The 16,647-nt window shown below is 46.3% G+C and overlaps 1 protein-coding gene across 6 annotated transcripts in view; it reads right to left on the bottom strand.

Moving 5' to 3' along the window:
- The window catches only part of CACNA1E (calcium voltage-gated channel subunit alpha1 E), a 584,956-nt gene that overhangs the window by 68,808 nt on the left and 499,501 nt on the right, over positions 1-16,647 (bottom strand). For all 6 annotated transcript variants that reach the window (XM_077332237.1, XM_077332232.1, XM_077332235.1 and 3 more), the window contains 5 exons: positions 10,177-10,273; positions 7,249-7,409; positions 2,625-2,762; positions 1,680-1,881; positions 25-189 (listed from right to left, as the gene is read on the bottom strand). In XM_077332237.1, the coding sequence (XP_077188352.1) occupies positions 25-189; positions 1,680-1,881; positions 2,625-2,762; positions 7,249-7,409; positions 10,177-10,273 (763 nt within the window). The remainder of the gene's footprint in view (positions 1-24; positions 190-1,679; positions 1,882-2,624; positions 2,763-7,248; positions 7,410-10,176; positions 10,274-16,647) is intronic.

Here is a 16,647-nt window from a genome sequence, read left to right as displayed (position 1 = left end):
TTGGGACCTGGATGTTCACCTCACCTTCATCATCAGGACCACGGTATTCAGCGCAATCATGGCCATGATGGTGTATTCAAAGGATGGGGAGACCACAAAGTGCCAGACCCGGTACTGAAAGGTGTGTCGGTTTTGAGGCATGTAGCGGGTGAGGGGTTTGGCGCTGATGGCAAAATCAATGCATGCTCTCTGGAAGAAGGGAGGAAAAAAGGAAGTCAATGCACTGGCGTCTCACGGGGGTAGCCAAACTGTGGTTCTCCAGATGTCCATGGACTACAGTTCCTATGCACATGCTGGCAGAGGCTCATGGGAATTGTAGTCCATGGAGATCTGGAGAGCCACAGTTAGGCCACTCCAAGTCTAAAGTTATAGAAAAGAGAGAACATGCTTAAGTAGATCTTCAGCCTTCAGGGACAAGAGGTATCTTGGCGTGCAAAAAACGGATTACAGGTAGCCAAAGTCTAGTCACTTGGTGCCGGAGAGAAAACCAGAAAGAAAGGAAACTAAGATGTCTGGTGGTACCAAATTGGCTATCCGGGATCACCTGACCTCCAAGTCTCTTGGTTCTTGTTTCCCTTTCACCTATCAGAAGCCTCAGTGGCACAGATTGCCTGATCAGAGTTCTGTGCCAGAATTCCAAAGGAGTCTCAAAAAGGACCTCTGCCCTAAGGTATTGGTAATTATGATGCCAACAAAGAGAGAAGAGACAAGGAAATAGCAGACCCTAAGTAATGCCCTCAATTTGTGCACAGACCCTGAAATTTAGGTGGGGAGCATAGATACCTTTAATTGGTAGGCTTCTCATTTACTTATACCGAAAAATCTACTTATACTGAAAAATTTTACTTACTACATTGGACCCAAATTTTAAAGGTTTATTATGTCTAAATTCTGTATTCTGGTCTGGGACCATATAAATAAACTGTAAACTAAAAACTAATTGGTAGGCTTGAGATATGCTTTTGACAGAGAGAAGTATATTTGTTGCACCCTCTCAGAGCTGGAGGAGTCTGAATTAGGCTTGTGCACCAAAGGCCTGATCCAGACTGATTCAGCTTCGGTGCCCATTCAAGTCAAAGGCACCATTGACTTGAATGGGAATCCTGGCATTTCTGGCTTTCCTGGGGCCTGGGGGCCTGGGGGTTTCAGTTACAGCCTCCAAAATTTCAGGGTAGCTCCAGGAGGCTCTTCCCTGACACCCCCTCTAAATTTCACAAGAACTGGATTACGGGATCCACTTCCAGTGGTTCTGAAAGAGGGTGCTCCCATCCACTCTGTTCTATCCAATGCGACCGACTCTCCATTGGATAGAATGGTGAGATGGGGGTACCCTCTTTTGGAACCCCTGGATGTTGACCCTGTGATCCAATCATTGTGAAATTCTGAGGGGGGGAGGTCAGGGAAGAGCCTCCCAGAGCTACCCTGAAAGTTTGTAGGCTGTAACTGAAACCTCCACCCCCCCAAGCCCCAGGAAAGCCAGAAACGCCGGAATTCCCATTCAAGTCAATGGCACCATTGACTTAAATGGGCACCGAAGCCGAATCGTTCCGGTTCGGGCCCCTGGTGCACAAACCTCGTCTGAATCTAAAGGTTGGGAAATGCTTGGGAGGATAGAACTGGCCCCCATTGAATCAAAATCACCCTTTCCCCCAAGCTTTCTGCCGGTTGGTTTGCATTACCTCATTCTTCTCCAGACTGCACTCCTCCATCATTTTATCCCCCTGTTCCTGGAAGGTGATGATGATGAGCGCCACGAAGATGTTCACAAAGAAAAAAGGGAAGACGACAAAATACACCACGTAAAAAATGGACATCTCCATGCGGTTGCTGCGACTGGGGCCGCGGTCCTCCTCGGTCACGTCCACCGAATGTTGCAAGACCCTGGGGACACAGGGGAGGAGAGGGGAAGAGAGCCTGAAGGGCCACATGCGGATGCCACATCCGTCCTCGATGAGGCCCATGAAAGCTTACTACGAGAATGTTATGAACACTTGAACATTTCTCCCTTTGAGAAGCTGATCTATACATGCATCAGAATCACAGAAAGCCACTGTGGTCCTGTGGCTTGAGAAGAAAGGGTCAGGAGAGGAAGTGAGTCTCCCCAACCCAGACGGAATAATAGCAACTTTATTTTGACAGTCCACCCTTCGTAGTTGGCTCAAGTTCAGGTTAGCAATAGGATTCATACAATTAACTTTACATTGATTTTTACAACAGACACCCTGTGAGGGAGGTGGGGCTGAAAGAGTTCTGAGAGGACTGGGACTGGCCCAAGGTCACCCAGCAGGCCTTATGAGTCTCAAAGTGGCTTACAGTTGCCTTCCCTTTCCTCTCCCCACCACAGACACCCTGTGAGGGAGGTGAGGCTAAGAGAGCTCTGATCCAACACGAAGGCAGATATCCTATCACTCCTCTGCTTTTGGAAGTGTAAAGCCTTCTTACAACCTAAGAAGCTTTCTAGCACCAGGGAAACATCAGATACATGCCACTGGTTTAAATCTGTTGCTTCTGTGTCCCATTAAAAGCAGTCTTTTCAGGAGTCCCTTCATTAGTGGAACAGTCTTGAGCAGAGACACTTCGCTTCATTTCTAGCATAATTAGGGAGGGCCAAAGAGAATACTCACTGTGGCCATCCTTCCCCGGTGGAGACCGTAAAGAGGGTGAGCAAAGCCCAAATGATATTGTCGTAGTGGAATTCGTGGCGCTTCCATTCCCGACACTTCACCTCCATCGTGTTTTTCTCGTGGTCCACGTAGTTGCCTCTATGGAGTTGGAAGAGATCATTAGACTTTGCTTTGGATAGATGGGGAGGTGTTGATCGAATGCGGGAAAGGGGGCCAGAATGGGCAGGGGAAAGGGGAAAAGAAAAGGATCTGCCTTCATCGAGTGCAAAACATTTTACACTTCTGTAGCAACCATGGTACCGTGGCTGTTGCAAAATTTTTCTCTTATGTAATTAAATTTATCGGATAGGCACATTTAATTAGGATGAGCCCAGTCTGCATCTGTCTTTGTGAAGGATCTCTTTTACGGAGGTAGGCTGTTGCCACACGGATCCCCCTCCAGTAACAACAGGACCCGGAGGTGAACTGGATACTCTTTAACTGAATACTCATTGTGACTGGCTGAGAACACAGTGCTAGAATAATCAGAACTTAAGATAACAGAAACCAGTGTGGAAGAGAGAGTCCATTGAAAATGAGACCTCATTTGGGGTTTCATCCTTAAGAATAAAGAAGATTCGTGGTTTGCCCATAGCTGCTTCGTCAACTTTCTTTCGTCCTTATTATTATTTTTATTTAGATTTTTATTTCCTGCCACTACCGAAGCCAGCTTGTGGTAGGTTGCAAACAGTCCATTCGTAACCTCCCCAATAGAAGTATCAAAAAGCAGGACATAAAAATTACAACACATGGCCCCACTAGAATTGCCAGGGACTTTGACGCTGCCAGAGGCAGATGGGGGGAGCTTATGGGGAGCGAGGAGGGAGTGATGTTGGCACCTTGGAGATGTCGATGGGGACACTCTTGCTTTTGGGCAAAACTCTATGGTAGAATTGGCTTCAAACCATAATTTTTTGCTCCCAAACCAGTCAGTTGTCCCCCTGATGACCCCAACATGACTTCCAGAGGATGTTAGCACTTGGTTTTAATATGCAGCATTCTTCTGGTTCAAGGTAAGTTTTTTTGGGGGAAGGGGCAAGGTGAATCTGGAAGGTAGGGGACCCCTGCCCAGACTGGTAGACCTGGCAACCCCATGCCCTACCTTGTGTTATTGTCAGACTCCTGTTGGTTCTGCCATTATTTAGCAATGTTTATGTCAGGGGTAGTCAAACTGCGGCCCTCCAGATTTCAATGGACTACAATTCCCATGAGCTTCTGCCAGTGTTTTCTGGCAGGGGATCATGGGAATTGTAGTCTATGGACATCTGGAGGGCCGCAGTTTGACTACCCCTGGTTTATGTAGTTAGGCATGTAGAATAGAACCTTGTAGGAATTTGGGCAGCCTGTCTCCTCTGCCTAATTTATAGCCCCTCATGTCCCCTTCCTACATTCCACCCTTCCCTTCCACTTCTAACCATCTGCTCCCCCTCCCACCATGTCTTGGAGCCGAATTCCTTATCTGAGTGTTATGGCTATGTGATGGTCTCCCGTTTTTCTGGATTCCCACAGGAGAGGGAGGCGGGAGTGGGAATATATGTGAAGACATGTATCCTGGGCCTCAGTTTTGACAATGTTTTGATGAGTGTACTTTCCTGCTCAATAAATGAAAATTTTTGCTTCAATTCAAGAGTTTGCTTTTCTGGGCAATTGAAGAGCCTCACAGTTCTGCTGATCCATTGTCTTTTGTCCCTGCCTCCAACTCCCTCCCACCTCTTCTTGGTTGTCATGCTGAATTTTGATGGTGAGCTCCCCAGAGACCCCCTGCCTTCTCTGATTATTATATCTGACAATACCAAACATTCATCGCAGATGTTGACAGCACTGTACAAGCAGCAGTCACAGACGTTTTCCACTTTCCATTTTAAAGTAAAAGTATTCAGTATCACAGTGGTGGGTTTGGAAACGACAAAAATTAAAATGGAAGGGAGGGGTGTGTGTGACAGGACCAGATTGATCTGAAGAGATGGAATTGCGTGATATTTCGCAATGTCCCTAATTTCAAATACAATAAAACCCACATTTTCGGCATTTCAGAATAAGAGGATTATACATGGCAGCGCAGCATGCCTCCCCAAGTGCAATTAGGCATCTGCAATGTTTATGAAAATGACACACACATTCTTAATTATATTTAAATGGCATTTTAAACTCAAGTTTCGATTCCTAGCTCATTTCTGGATTTCTGGCCTGGCTCTCGCTGCGGAAGGATTTCCCAGCGTTGGGCTCAATATTAACATGAAGAATTTAAAATGGAACATAATGGCCCAGACGCAGCCTTTGGATTCATGCGCTTGTGAAATGGATCAGAATTCTGTTTACAAAAAGATCTCTCGGTGATCTTCAGGGGCTGCGCTAGACATTGTACTTTGGAACAGACGTTCAGGATATGCGCTATTCCCCCCACAGCTGGAAATGATACTTCTCTCTCTTACACATGTAAACCTATGTTATGGCCTCTGGGAATCCAAAGTCAAAAGGGCATCTGCTCTATGTGAAAGGGAAAGGGAAAGAAACACAGATGCTCTTCTGAAGATTCTTGTTGACCACACCTTAGAGTGGGCAAAGAAGTCATTCTGAACATGCAAGGGCCTTAAGAAGTGGCCAATGCAACTTCACAGAACATTAAACCATTGGTTTCATGATGCTACTGTAATGTTTCACCCATGAGCCATCTTGGGCCAGTCTCTGGAGAGGATGTGTATCTGCATTCTACATCAATAAATAATTCCGAGTGGCTGACAAAATTGAACTCTGGTGTTGGAAAAGAAGAAGAAGAAGAAGAGTTGGTTCTTATGTGCCACTTTTCCCTACCCGAAGGAGGCTCAAAGCAGCTTACAGTTGCCTTCCCATTCCTCTCCCTTGGACTGCAAGGCGAACAAACCGGTCAGTCCTAGAGGAGATCAGGCCTGATGGCTCCTTAGAAGGCCAGATCCTGAAGATGAAACTCAAATACTTTGGCCACCCCATGAGAAGGAAGGACTCCCTGGAGAAGAGCCTAATGCTGGGAGCGATCGAGGGCAAAAGAAGAAGGGGATGACAGAGAATGAGGTGGCTGGATGTAGCAGTAGGTGCAAACTTAAATGGACTCTGGGGAATGGTAGAGGACAAGAAGGCCTGGAGGATCATTGTCCATGGGGTCGCGACGAGTCAGACACGACGTTGTACCTAACAACAACAACAACGACAAAATCGGGCACCGACCAATGTCAGGGATGACGGGTTATGGTGCAGAGACTACCCTGGATCCTCATATGACTTTGGGAAGGAGTTGCAAGAGGATCATGGGGCTTCATGTATAAGGGGTTGCTTGATTCCCCCCACCCCCCTGCCACCCACGACAACTTCCAGATATCAAATGGGAGCCCGGTATGTGGTGCCAGTCTCTTGCAGAAAATTGCAGCTTTTCCAAGCAGGCCTGCAATGTTACGGTATGGAAACTGAGGTTTTTCCCAAAGCAAACCACGACCACCGCCCAAACCTGTAACTCCCTGCAGGGGGAAAAAATATAGAATCATAGAATCATAGAGTTGGAAGGGGCCATACAGGCCATCTAGTCCAACCCCCTGCTCAATGCAGGATCAGCCCAAAGCATCCTAAAGCATCCAAGAAAAGTGTGCATCCAACCTTTGCTTGAAGACTGCCAGTGAGGGGGAGCTCACCACCTCCTTAGGCAGCCTATTCCACTGCTGAACTACTCTGACTGTGAATTCCCCCCCCCCCCCCGATATCTAGCCTATATCGTTGTACTTGAAGTTTAAACCCGTTACTGTGTGTCCTTTCCTCTGCAGCGAATGGGAACAACATCCTGCCCTTCTCCAAGTGACAACCTTTCAAATACTTAAAGAGGGCTATCATGTCCCCTCTCAACCTCCTTTTCTCCAGGCTGAACATTCCCAAGTCCCTCAACCTATCTTCATAGGGCTCATATACCATCACCTCTGTTTTCCTGGAAGAGGCAAGCAGCAGCTTTGATACAGGGGGAAAGTGCTAGTACTACACTCTTCCTGGACAGAGTGAGGATGCATGCATATGCTGTGCATACCTGCAGCAGTAGAAGGAAGAGGAAGAGGGGAGAGAGAGGGAGGGATGTGCATGTGGATCTGCCAAGGACCAAGCTTGAGGTCCGAGGCAGGATCCAAACAGATGTGAAACCAGCCAATGCCCTGCGAGGTTCCCTGCTGCAGGAGCCAATTCCTTTAAATCAGTCAAGTGCAACTGAGCCCAATGGGAGATTTTTTTCTCTACAGTATATATATAAGTTGAGTTTTTCTTGGGGTGTGTGTGTGGGGTTTGGTCTTGTCTCCTGTTACAACATCTCCTCGCTGCTGAAATCGCTAATAAAGAGCTGTTCGTTTGCCTGGTAGCCTGGCGTTCTTCCTCTGAACCCACCTATTTGACATTGGCCTTTCCCCATTCAGAGCAAAAGAAAAAGAGGAGAGAAGCTTCTATGGTGGCTTTAAAGCGAGGGAGAAGAAGGCCATGACAAAATCACTGGAGGATAGGTGTCCCTCTGCTTTCAATTGCTTGGAGAGTGGCTGGTCACTCCTGGGGGGCGTCCCCCCTCTCGGCTTTCGAGTGTACTTACATGCAGTCTTTCTCTGTATCCTTTGAGCTGTCTGTACAGTAGAAGAACTTGCCCTTGAACAGCTGGACGGCGATGACAGCAAAGATGAACATGAAGAGCTTGTAGACAATGAGTATGTTGAAGACATTCTTCAGCGATGTGACAACGCAGTCAAATACAGCCTGTGGTGGGAGGGGAGGCAAACCCAGAAGGCGTGATTCATCACAGACAATCAGCTAGGCTTTTGACAAAGGAGATGCAAAGGGCCTCAAAACGGGCATTCGTTACAACGCTTTCTTCAGAAAAGGTAGTGCAAGGACATTGGCAACATCTGGGACATTTATAATATCTGGCATTCTTTGCAAACATGACGGCATAAGTAGTCACACTGATCTAGGGAAGAATCCATTCTGTGGGCCAGCAGGGTTGGTGCTTTCTTGTAGGTCAGTTGTAGTCAACCTGTGGTCCTCCAGATGTCCATGGACTACAATTCCCATGAGCCCTGGCTCATTGGAATTGTAGTCCATGGACATCTGGAGGACCACAGGTTGACTACCCCTGTTGTAGGAAACACTAGGAAAAGGGGTGGATTTTTCAACTGATGATAGTCTAGGAACGGACTCTGCTTATTGTAGTCCACGGACATCTGGAGAGCCACTGTGTGGCCACCCTTGATGTAGTCAGAGCATCATTTATATACATCTCCAGTTTTGTTAATATAATAACAATGTTTTCCCTTTGCTCATGGTCTTTTACGAGACATGTGAAGTCCACTTGCTTGCTGGAAAGACATCTGATCAACTGCTGGCTTTTATATTCTCAAATAAAGACTCCCTCCCCCTTTTCCCCAGAAGCCTTCAATGCAGCCTGAAATCCGCTCTGCTCAGCACCATCTCATCTAATTAGGGTCGCAACATGTCCTGTGGCAGATGCAGGCCAGAGGTTTTAACTTCATCCTCTGAAACACTTCCCCCTTCCCACTTTTTGTGATAGGTTGTAACAAAAAAGATGGCATGGCCCTTGTTACATTGATTTTACCATCATGGATGCTGCAGCATGATCTGCCGTAGCTTTACCTTTGTGGCAACACAAGAACCCACAGGGAAATAATCAGACCCCGGAATTGGCGGGAAAGGATTCTACAAGAAGCGGTTTTAGCATGGAGACATTATCAGTGACAGGATAACAAGTTTCCTAGTCAACAATGGCAGAGTACAGGATGACCAGAAAGAAAGCTATCATAGCTATCCTGAGTAGAGATGCTGAGTGGGTATGGCTTCTCTGGTTCCTAGATGACAAGGGGGCCACAGTCTTAACCTGGGCCCATTCTGTACATGTTGGATAATGCACTTTCAATACACTTTAGAAATAGATTATCTTGTTCTGCACAGAAAAATCCAGCTGCAAAAGCACTTTGAAAGTGCATTATTCAATGTGTGCAGAATAGGCCCTGGCTTCTCATTCCGTCTCCCTTTGGGCATCTTGGGAACTGTAGCTGAGGGTGTGTGTATGTCTCCATGGGACCTTCATAGTTTATTTATTACATTTATATTTTGCCTTTTGGCCTTATTAAAAGCTTCCAAGTCAGCCATCAAAATAATCAAAATTCACAGGGTTGCCTATCTTCTGTTAGCGGTGGGACCCTTGGAATTATGGCTCACCTCCAAGCTACAGAGATCAGTTCCCCAGAAGAATATGGCTGCTTTGAAGGGTGGACTCCCTAGCATTATACTCCGCTGAGGTCCCCCCCTGCCCCCAATCTCACCCACTCTCAGCTCGACCCTCAAAGTCTCCAGGTATTTCCCAACTCCACCTATCAGCTGGCAATGCTGCCCCACACTGTCTCATAAGAGCACTATCTCAGGATGGCTACAGAGGGCTGAAATACATCTGTATGGGCAGTGGGCTTCCTTCCCCTGTAGCTCTGTTCATACTGCTTGGGATCCAAGCCTTCACTTCCAGCAGCATTCCTCAGAAGGTCTACAGCAGGGGGCAGCCAAACTGCGGCTCTCCAGATGTCCATGGACTATGATTCCCATGAGCCCCTGCCAGCAGGGGCTCATGGGAATCATAGTCCATGAACACCTGGAGAGCCACCATTTGGCCACTTTTGATGTACAGGAATGTCTATAATTTTGTGTCCTGAGCGAGGGACTGACAACCTTGTCAGACTATAATGCCCAAGATTCTTTGGGAAAAATGATGATGAAACTAATTTATATATTATAAATGCTCATCTGCCCAAACTGCATCTCCCCCTTCAACATGCATGACTAGATTAAAGGTACTAAAACCCAACATCAGCCTTTGCTTTTCGTCACCCTAGAAACAAGTGCCACCCTAGAGAAACAATCGGGTAATAGGCACGGGACAGAAATCTCCACCTCCCACAGCACCCTCAGGGCTGCTGTCTAGGACTGCCCGATCCACTGGTCCAGGCATGGGTCTCCCGCTTTCTGGAAGCACCTCACCTCCACAAACCCCTCCCAAATCAGAAGAATGTCATGATGTACTGGCATCACCCGGATCTGAAATCGGCATGTCAGGGTTAATTTGGAGGGGGGGGGAGAGACGCTCTGGTTTTGTGGCAAAACTCTATGGTTAGAAGCTAATTCCACCATAGAGTTTTGTCCAAAAGCCAGAGCGTAGATCCCTGATGTCCCTGATGTGACTTCCAAGTGAAATCAGCATGCCATGGCATTCTTCCCCACTCCCGTCAAGTGCTCCCCTTCCCGTGCCAAGAGCGCTTATGGACCTTGCAGCCCCACTGGTTGTCACTGATAGTTCCTGCCAGTGGTTCATGATGTGGGGCCAGCTCTGAACAGAACCTGCTTTGAAAAAAAATGATGGTTGCTGGCACTTCGGCAGTGAGGAAGACAATTATTATTATTATTTTATTATTATTATTCATTGAATTTCTATACCGCCCACCCCAAACTCCCTCCATACCTTGAGTTTGGGCAGCCGCTTGATGGTCTTCAAGGGCCTCAGGACTCGCAGCACCCGGAGAGACTTTATTGTTTTTATGTCCCGGCCTTTATTGGTCCTGTAGAGTTGGGAGGAGAAACAACCCGCCCAAAACAAGAAACAAGAAGGAGGAAGAAAACCTCTCAAACACAGGCTGTGCTCACTGGAACGCTTCAATAACAATCCTTTCTCTCTTGATAAAGACATGATGTAAAATCTAGCCCATGGAGGCCTTCGCTGGTATTCAAAAACCAAAAACCGCCTTTTGTAACACTTCACTACCAAAAAGTTTCCAAACTCTCTGCCAGTCTGGGAACCCCTTTCACTTTGACCTTTCCGCTGACCTTTTTGTAACTCACGTGTTACAAAACATTATGTGGGGTGGGAAGCGTTCTAGGAGGCACATTCAATTCAAGCAAGTTGGAGTTGAACTGTGGGAATGATATTCGTAGACATGCTGTTTGCTAGAGAAACGGGTTGGCCACTGCTGTTTTTCTCACTGGAAAACCCTGTATGGGTGACTCCATCTTTGCTAGGTTCTGGTCTTAACCTTTAAGGCCATACAGAGACTGGGCCTGGTACATCTAAGGCAGGGGTAGTCAACCTGTGGTCCTCCAGATGTTCATGGACTACAATTCCCATGAGACCCTGCCAGCATTTGGCAGGGGCTCATGTGAATTGTAGTCCATGAACATCTGGAGGACCACAGATGGACTACCCCTGATCTAAGGGACCACCTATCTGAATATGTTCCCTGGAGAACACTTCATTCCTCAAATGCCAACAAGTTGAGAGTCCGTGTGCCCAAGGAAGTGCACCTAGTCCCAGACCCAGTTTGGTGGAACGAGCTCACGGAAGAGACAGGGCCCTGTTGGAGCTCACTGAGTTCCGCAGGGCCTGTAAGATGGAGCTCTTCCACCAAGCCTATGTTTGAGGCCAGCGTAAGGAACACCGCCAGATATACCAACTACCCTGTTTCCCCGAAAATAAGACCTACTCCGAAAGCAAGACCTAGCGGTATTTTTTCATGCACCGCTAGTATAAGCCCTCCCCCGAAAATAAGACCTACCTCTAATTGGTCCTTAGAGCCAGGGCTAGCCTTAGGGGTGTTCATGGTCATACGGGGCGCCAGGCCAGCCGCCATTCAAATCTGCAATACACGTGTACCCTGTGCTGCTGTGCCGCTCATCTCCCTGCCGGCAGCGATACACACTGCAGAGCCCCGCCCCTGCTCACTCAGTCTCTGTCAGCTCCGCCTACAATCCCAGAATCCCCCGGCTTGATAGAAGCTGTGCCCTGCACTTAAGGTATGATTTAACGGGGTTCCGGGGGGGGGGACTGGAATAAATGTAACATTTTTTTTGGACATCAATAAATATAAGACCTACCCAAAAATAAGCCCTAGTGCATTTTTTACCTATAATTAATATAAGACGCTGTCTTATTTTCAGGGAAACACGGTAGCTTGGGCCTTCCCCTAACCATTTTTTTCAGCCAATTTTTGTTCTTGCTCATTCTTAATTAAACGGGATGACAGCATCGATGCTGGAATTTGTAACTGTGAAACATCATTTTAATTAATTAATTAATTATATTTATATATCGCCCTCCCCAGGGGCTCAGGGCGGTTTACATAATAACATAAGAACAATACATGGAACAATTCAATGGATTTTATAATTTTACTGTTGAACTTGTGAATTTTTAAATTGTTGTACACCGCCCTGAGACAACATGGTTGAGAGGGGGCAGGACATAAATCAAAACATAAATAGACAAACAAATAGATAAATGCTAGGCTTAGACTTTCTGAGTCCTGTGGGAGAACTCTGACCACCCACCCCCAAGAGAATCCCTCTCTCTTGAGAGAGAGTTCCAGTGTACTGTAGCGGTTGGTTAAAGAGTGGCAGATTCTAATCAGGAGAACTGGGTTTGATTCTCCACTCCTTTGATTCCCACTCCTTTGATTCCCATGCCGCCATCTTGAATAATCTTGGGCTAGTCACAGGGCTATAAAAAATACCCCCCAACCTCCTATATTCAGCTCCTTCCATTAGTGCCTCAAGGCCCCAATTCTCAGGGATGCCAATAGTTCTGGGTTATGGAGGAACCCATTATCTCCCACACCCTGGCCTCAATCAAAGACCTGGTGGAAGAACTCTGTTGTACAGGCCCTGCAGAACGCTCCTGCAGGGTTCTTAGCTCTTCCGTGAACTCATTCCACCAGGTCAAGGTCAGGACCAAAAAGACCCTGGCCCTGGTTGAGGCCAGGCGAACCTCTCGAGGACCAGGAATCACCAACAAGTTAGTATCCACAGAACGCAAGGCCCTGCGGGGAGCATAAGGCAATAGGCAGTCCCTCAGATATATAAGGCCCAGACTGCAAAATGCCTTAAAGGTCAATACCAGAACCTTGAACTTGATCCAGGCTGCAAGTGGCAACCAATGCAGCTGCCTCAGCACTGGCTGAATATGGGCCCTCCGAGGTGAGGACCTGGCTGCTGCAATTTCCAGGTCAATGACAAGGGTAGGTCCACATAGAGTGAGTTACAGAAGTCAATCTCCAGGATTTCCCTGGAACATAACCCAGGATTTCCCTGGAACACAGGTGGAAAACCCTGATTCTAGGCTTACACGGGGCTGGGGTTAAGTCATCCATTGGAAAGGAGATGCGTGCCTACTGGGATCCACGGCAACCCCCACCGGGCTTCCTGAGAGCTGTAAAACGTAGCAACAGCCTGAGAGTATTCCCTCCTCGCTTGAATTGACTGCCAACTTCAAATACTTGGATCGCAAGAGAGAGTGAGATAACAAGGTTAAAACCGGTGCGCTGGCACTCGCGCTGAGCTGGACCATCTGTCGCGAAGGCGCCGTGCCACTACGTGTCCCAAAAACTCACCTTGCCTGAGTCACTCGGTTCTCCTTTTGACATGTCTCTCTCATTAACCAGCAGCACAAGGGCTTTTGGCCAGAGTGCTCTCAGAGATTTAATAATTGTGGCTCGCGTGTCGTACATGCCCTGAGCATTCCAAAAGGTTGCTCTTTATCACAATGCTGGACTCCCATTGTAATGCACAGCTGCATCGTTATGTTGGATGTCTTGACAAATATACACCACTTAGTCCTGGTAGAGCAATAGCAGGGCTCAAAAAGGCCAGTCCATGGCATGACTGCATTGCAGCTGTACCCTAAAATGTACTCCCCCCCCCGACACACATGAGATGCATACTCTCTGCAGAGTAAAACAAAAGCTGAGAGTGGTGTTCTGAGATATTACATATCTAAGGAAGGTGATGCTCCAAAAAGAAACACTATACAAGTATTTGTTGGAGCTACACCTAACAGATTTCCCTTGACCACCCAGCTATACTTATAATTGGTTTTATATAAGAGTGCATTTTTAAATATTATTGACCGCTGAGGGTCTGTTCATGAGCAGTTAGATCTGTATATCTGTATAGTTTTTACTTTGTTTTTAACCTAATATCGGTGCACTTTAATAAATAATTGTTAAAATTTTAAATTCTTTTATAGTTCCTGCCTTGAAGTTGTACCCTAAAATGTGCCCCGGAATCATCTCTATTGTGATTCCATAACAACGTGCATTTTAGCAGAAAGTGTTCCCAGAAGGCAGAAAGTCTGAAAACGATTGTCTTACATAAACTTGACAGTTTTACCCGACATAATATTATTCAATAGTATAGTTCAATAGTATTAGGTTGAAGGACTGGAAGACAAACTCTAGAAAGGTTTTAAAAAATGACATATTCTAACAGATATTCCAAGCCAGAATTCTATGAAGTCAAACCAATTGACCTGGTCTAATCATATTTATAGAGATTTAGACCATTTAGGCTGAAATAGCAGATACTAAAAGTGATCTGTCTCCCACATTAATATAAAAAACAAACAAACAAACAAACATAGACTTAGTGAATATGATACAACCTGGACATTATCCCACTGCATCATGGAACAGCTTTCGTTAGATTATGGAAAATGCTTTGCAGGGAAAGTGTTATGGAAATATGGTTAGAGCATTAATGGTGTATATATAATTCTGGAGAGACAGGAAATGGTACCTTGTTATCATTTAGAATAGCCACCGAGTCAAGGAATTAGAGCAAGCTGTTCACAATATTCCTTTGTTCATAGGTCAACAATAAAGCAAATTAATACCTTTATTAGCTAGTAAAAATGAGAAAAAAATGTCATTTTCACCTCCTTTTTGCTGAACGTATAATTACATGAAAAGAATGTATAGCTGCATTTGAACTGACATACTATGAGGGCCAAATTACATAAGATGTGTAAGATCTATGATCAGATTTCCTGACTTTTTAAATATTAAAAAGTAGCTTCAGGCCATGCCAACCTGAGTCAGAACTAAAGTGCTGAGCAAGGGGGGATATAACTCTTTCCTTCTGCATTATTTTCTAGATAGAATCCTCTCCCAATTACTATTAGCCCCCTTGAGAAGGAAGACAGATTACTATTAGCCCACGTAGAGAAAGAAGACAGTCACCTGTACGGTCTTGGCCTTTTCTCTCAATGGAATTAAGAGAATTTGGAAAAATATCAGGAGAGGAGGGGCAATACCTGTGCAGCTATGAAGCCCTGTCAAAACTGGGGTACCACAAAGAAGAAGAAGAGCTGGATTTTTGTACCCGGCTTTTCACTACCTGGAGGAGTCCCAAAGCAGCTTACAAACACTTTCACTTCATTTCCCCACAACAGACACCCTGTGAGGTAGGTGGGGCTGAGAGAGCTCTGAGAGAACTGCTCTGCAAGAACATCTCTAGGAGAACTGTGACTAGCTCAGGGTCGCCCAGCTGGCTGCATGAGGAGGAAGAGTGGGGAATCAAACCCGGCTCTCCAGATTAGAATCCATTGCTCTTAATCGCTACACCACCCTGGCTCTCAAAGATCTCCTGCACAATCTAATGTTCAATCCTGTGATTCCAAATGAGGGCAGCACCAAAGATCAGGAAAGAACAACAAATTCCAGAAGGTAAGGTAAAGGTAAAGGTATCCCCTGTGCAAGCACCGGGTCATGTCTGACCCTTGGGGTGACGCTCTCCAGCATTTTCATGGCAGACTCAATACGGGGTGGCCAGTGCCTTCCGCAGTCATTACCGTTTACCCCCCAGCAAGCTGGGTACTCATTTTACTGACCTTGGAAGGATGGAAGGCGGAGTCTACCTTGAGCCGGCTGCTGGGATCGAACTCCCAGCCTCATGGTCAGAGCTTTCAGACTGCATGTCTGCTGCCTTACCACTCTGCGCCACAAGAGGCTCTTTCCAGAAGGTAGACATGCAAAAATAAGGTCCAACACTGTTCTGGGTCACACCTTTTTTTCCAGAAGGTATTATACCATCACCTCTCTAATTGGGCACCATTACCTCTCTAACTGGGCATGTGCATTCATTGCAAAACACTGCTGCAAAATGTTGTGTTACACATTTTAAGTTTAAAACCAGTGTCAAAATCTTCAGGCCGGCAGAATTAGCCCTTTGAATTTATTAACAAGGACGCTTATGAGCCCCTGGAACGATTCCACACCCGTTGGATAATGAACTTTCACTGCACTTTAGAAAGAGATTTCCCTCTTTTGTACAGGAACGGTGAGTTGCAAAAGCACAACGAAAGGGCATTCTCCAATGTGTGCAGAATAGGCAAACATCCTTGGGAAAATCTCTGAAGGCCGATGCTTCAAGATAAAGGCCCCTCATTGTTTAAGTGTTCTGTTTGTAAGGACGAAAACAATAGTCGGCACAACAAGAGGCTTAACCATAAACAGACGCCAAATGCAACACTAATTGAAACTTGTTCAACAAGCAGCACATTCAAAGCTCTCGTACGGACACTGGGATGACATTGACGCACACGCTAAGTGTCCATGAGCCGAATCAACGCTCACAGATTTCACCTATTTTATCGTTTACAACTGCCATTCCTGGCTCTCACGATGATCCATCTTGCAGAGAACCTTGACTTTGGTCTTATTAAACGTTTTTTGTATTTCTGTATAACTGGAGATTCATACCTACTCTGCTCACGTATCAAACTAGTAAAAGAAAGAGAAGAAGCATAAGAGTTGGTTCTTATATGCTGCTTTTCTCTACCCGAAGGAGTCTCAAAGCGGCTTACAGTCGCCTTCCCTTTCCTCTCCCCACAACAGACACCCTGTGAGGGAGGTGAGGCTGAGAGAGCCCTGATATTACTGAAGAAGAAGAAGAGTTGGTTCTTATATGCCGCTTTTCTCTACCCAAAGGAGTCTCAAAGCGGCTTACAATCGCCTTTCCTTTCCTCTCCCCACAACAGACACCCTGTGAGGGAGGGGAGGCTGAGAGAGCCCTGATATTACTGAAGAAGAAGAAGAGTTGGTTCTTGTATGCCACTTTTCTCTACCCAAAGGAGTCTCAAAGCGGCTTACATTCGCCTTCCCTTTCC

Source organism: Paroedura picta, chromosome 4 (genome assembly GCF_049243985.1).
Source record: "Paroedura picta isolate Pp20150507F chromosome 4, Ppicta_v3.0, whole genome shotgun sequence".
Lineage (NCBI taxonomy): Eukaryota > Metazoa > Chordata > Lepidosauria > Squamata > Gekkonidae > Paroedura > Paroedura picta.
Note: the sequence above shows the minus strand (reverse complement) of the source record. Positions and strands in the feature narration are given on the sequence as shown.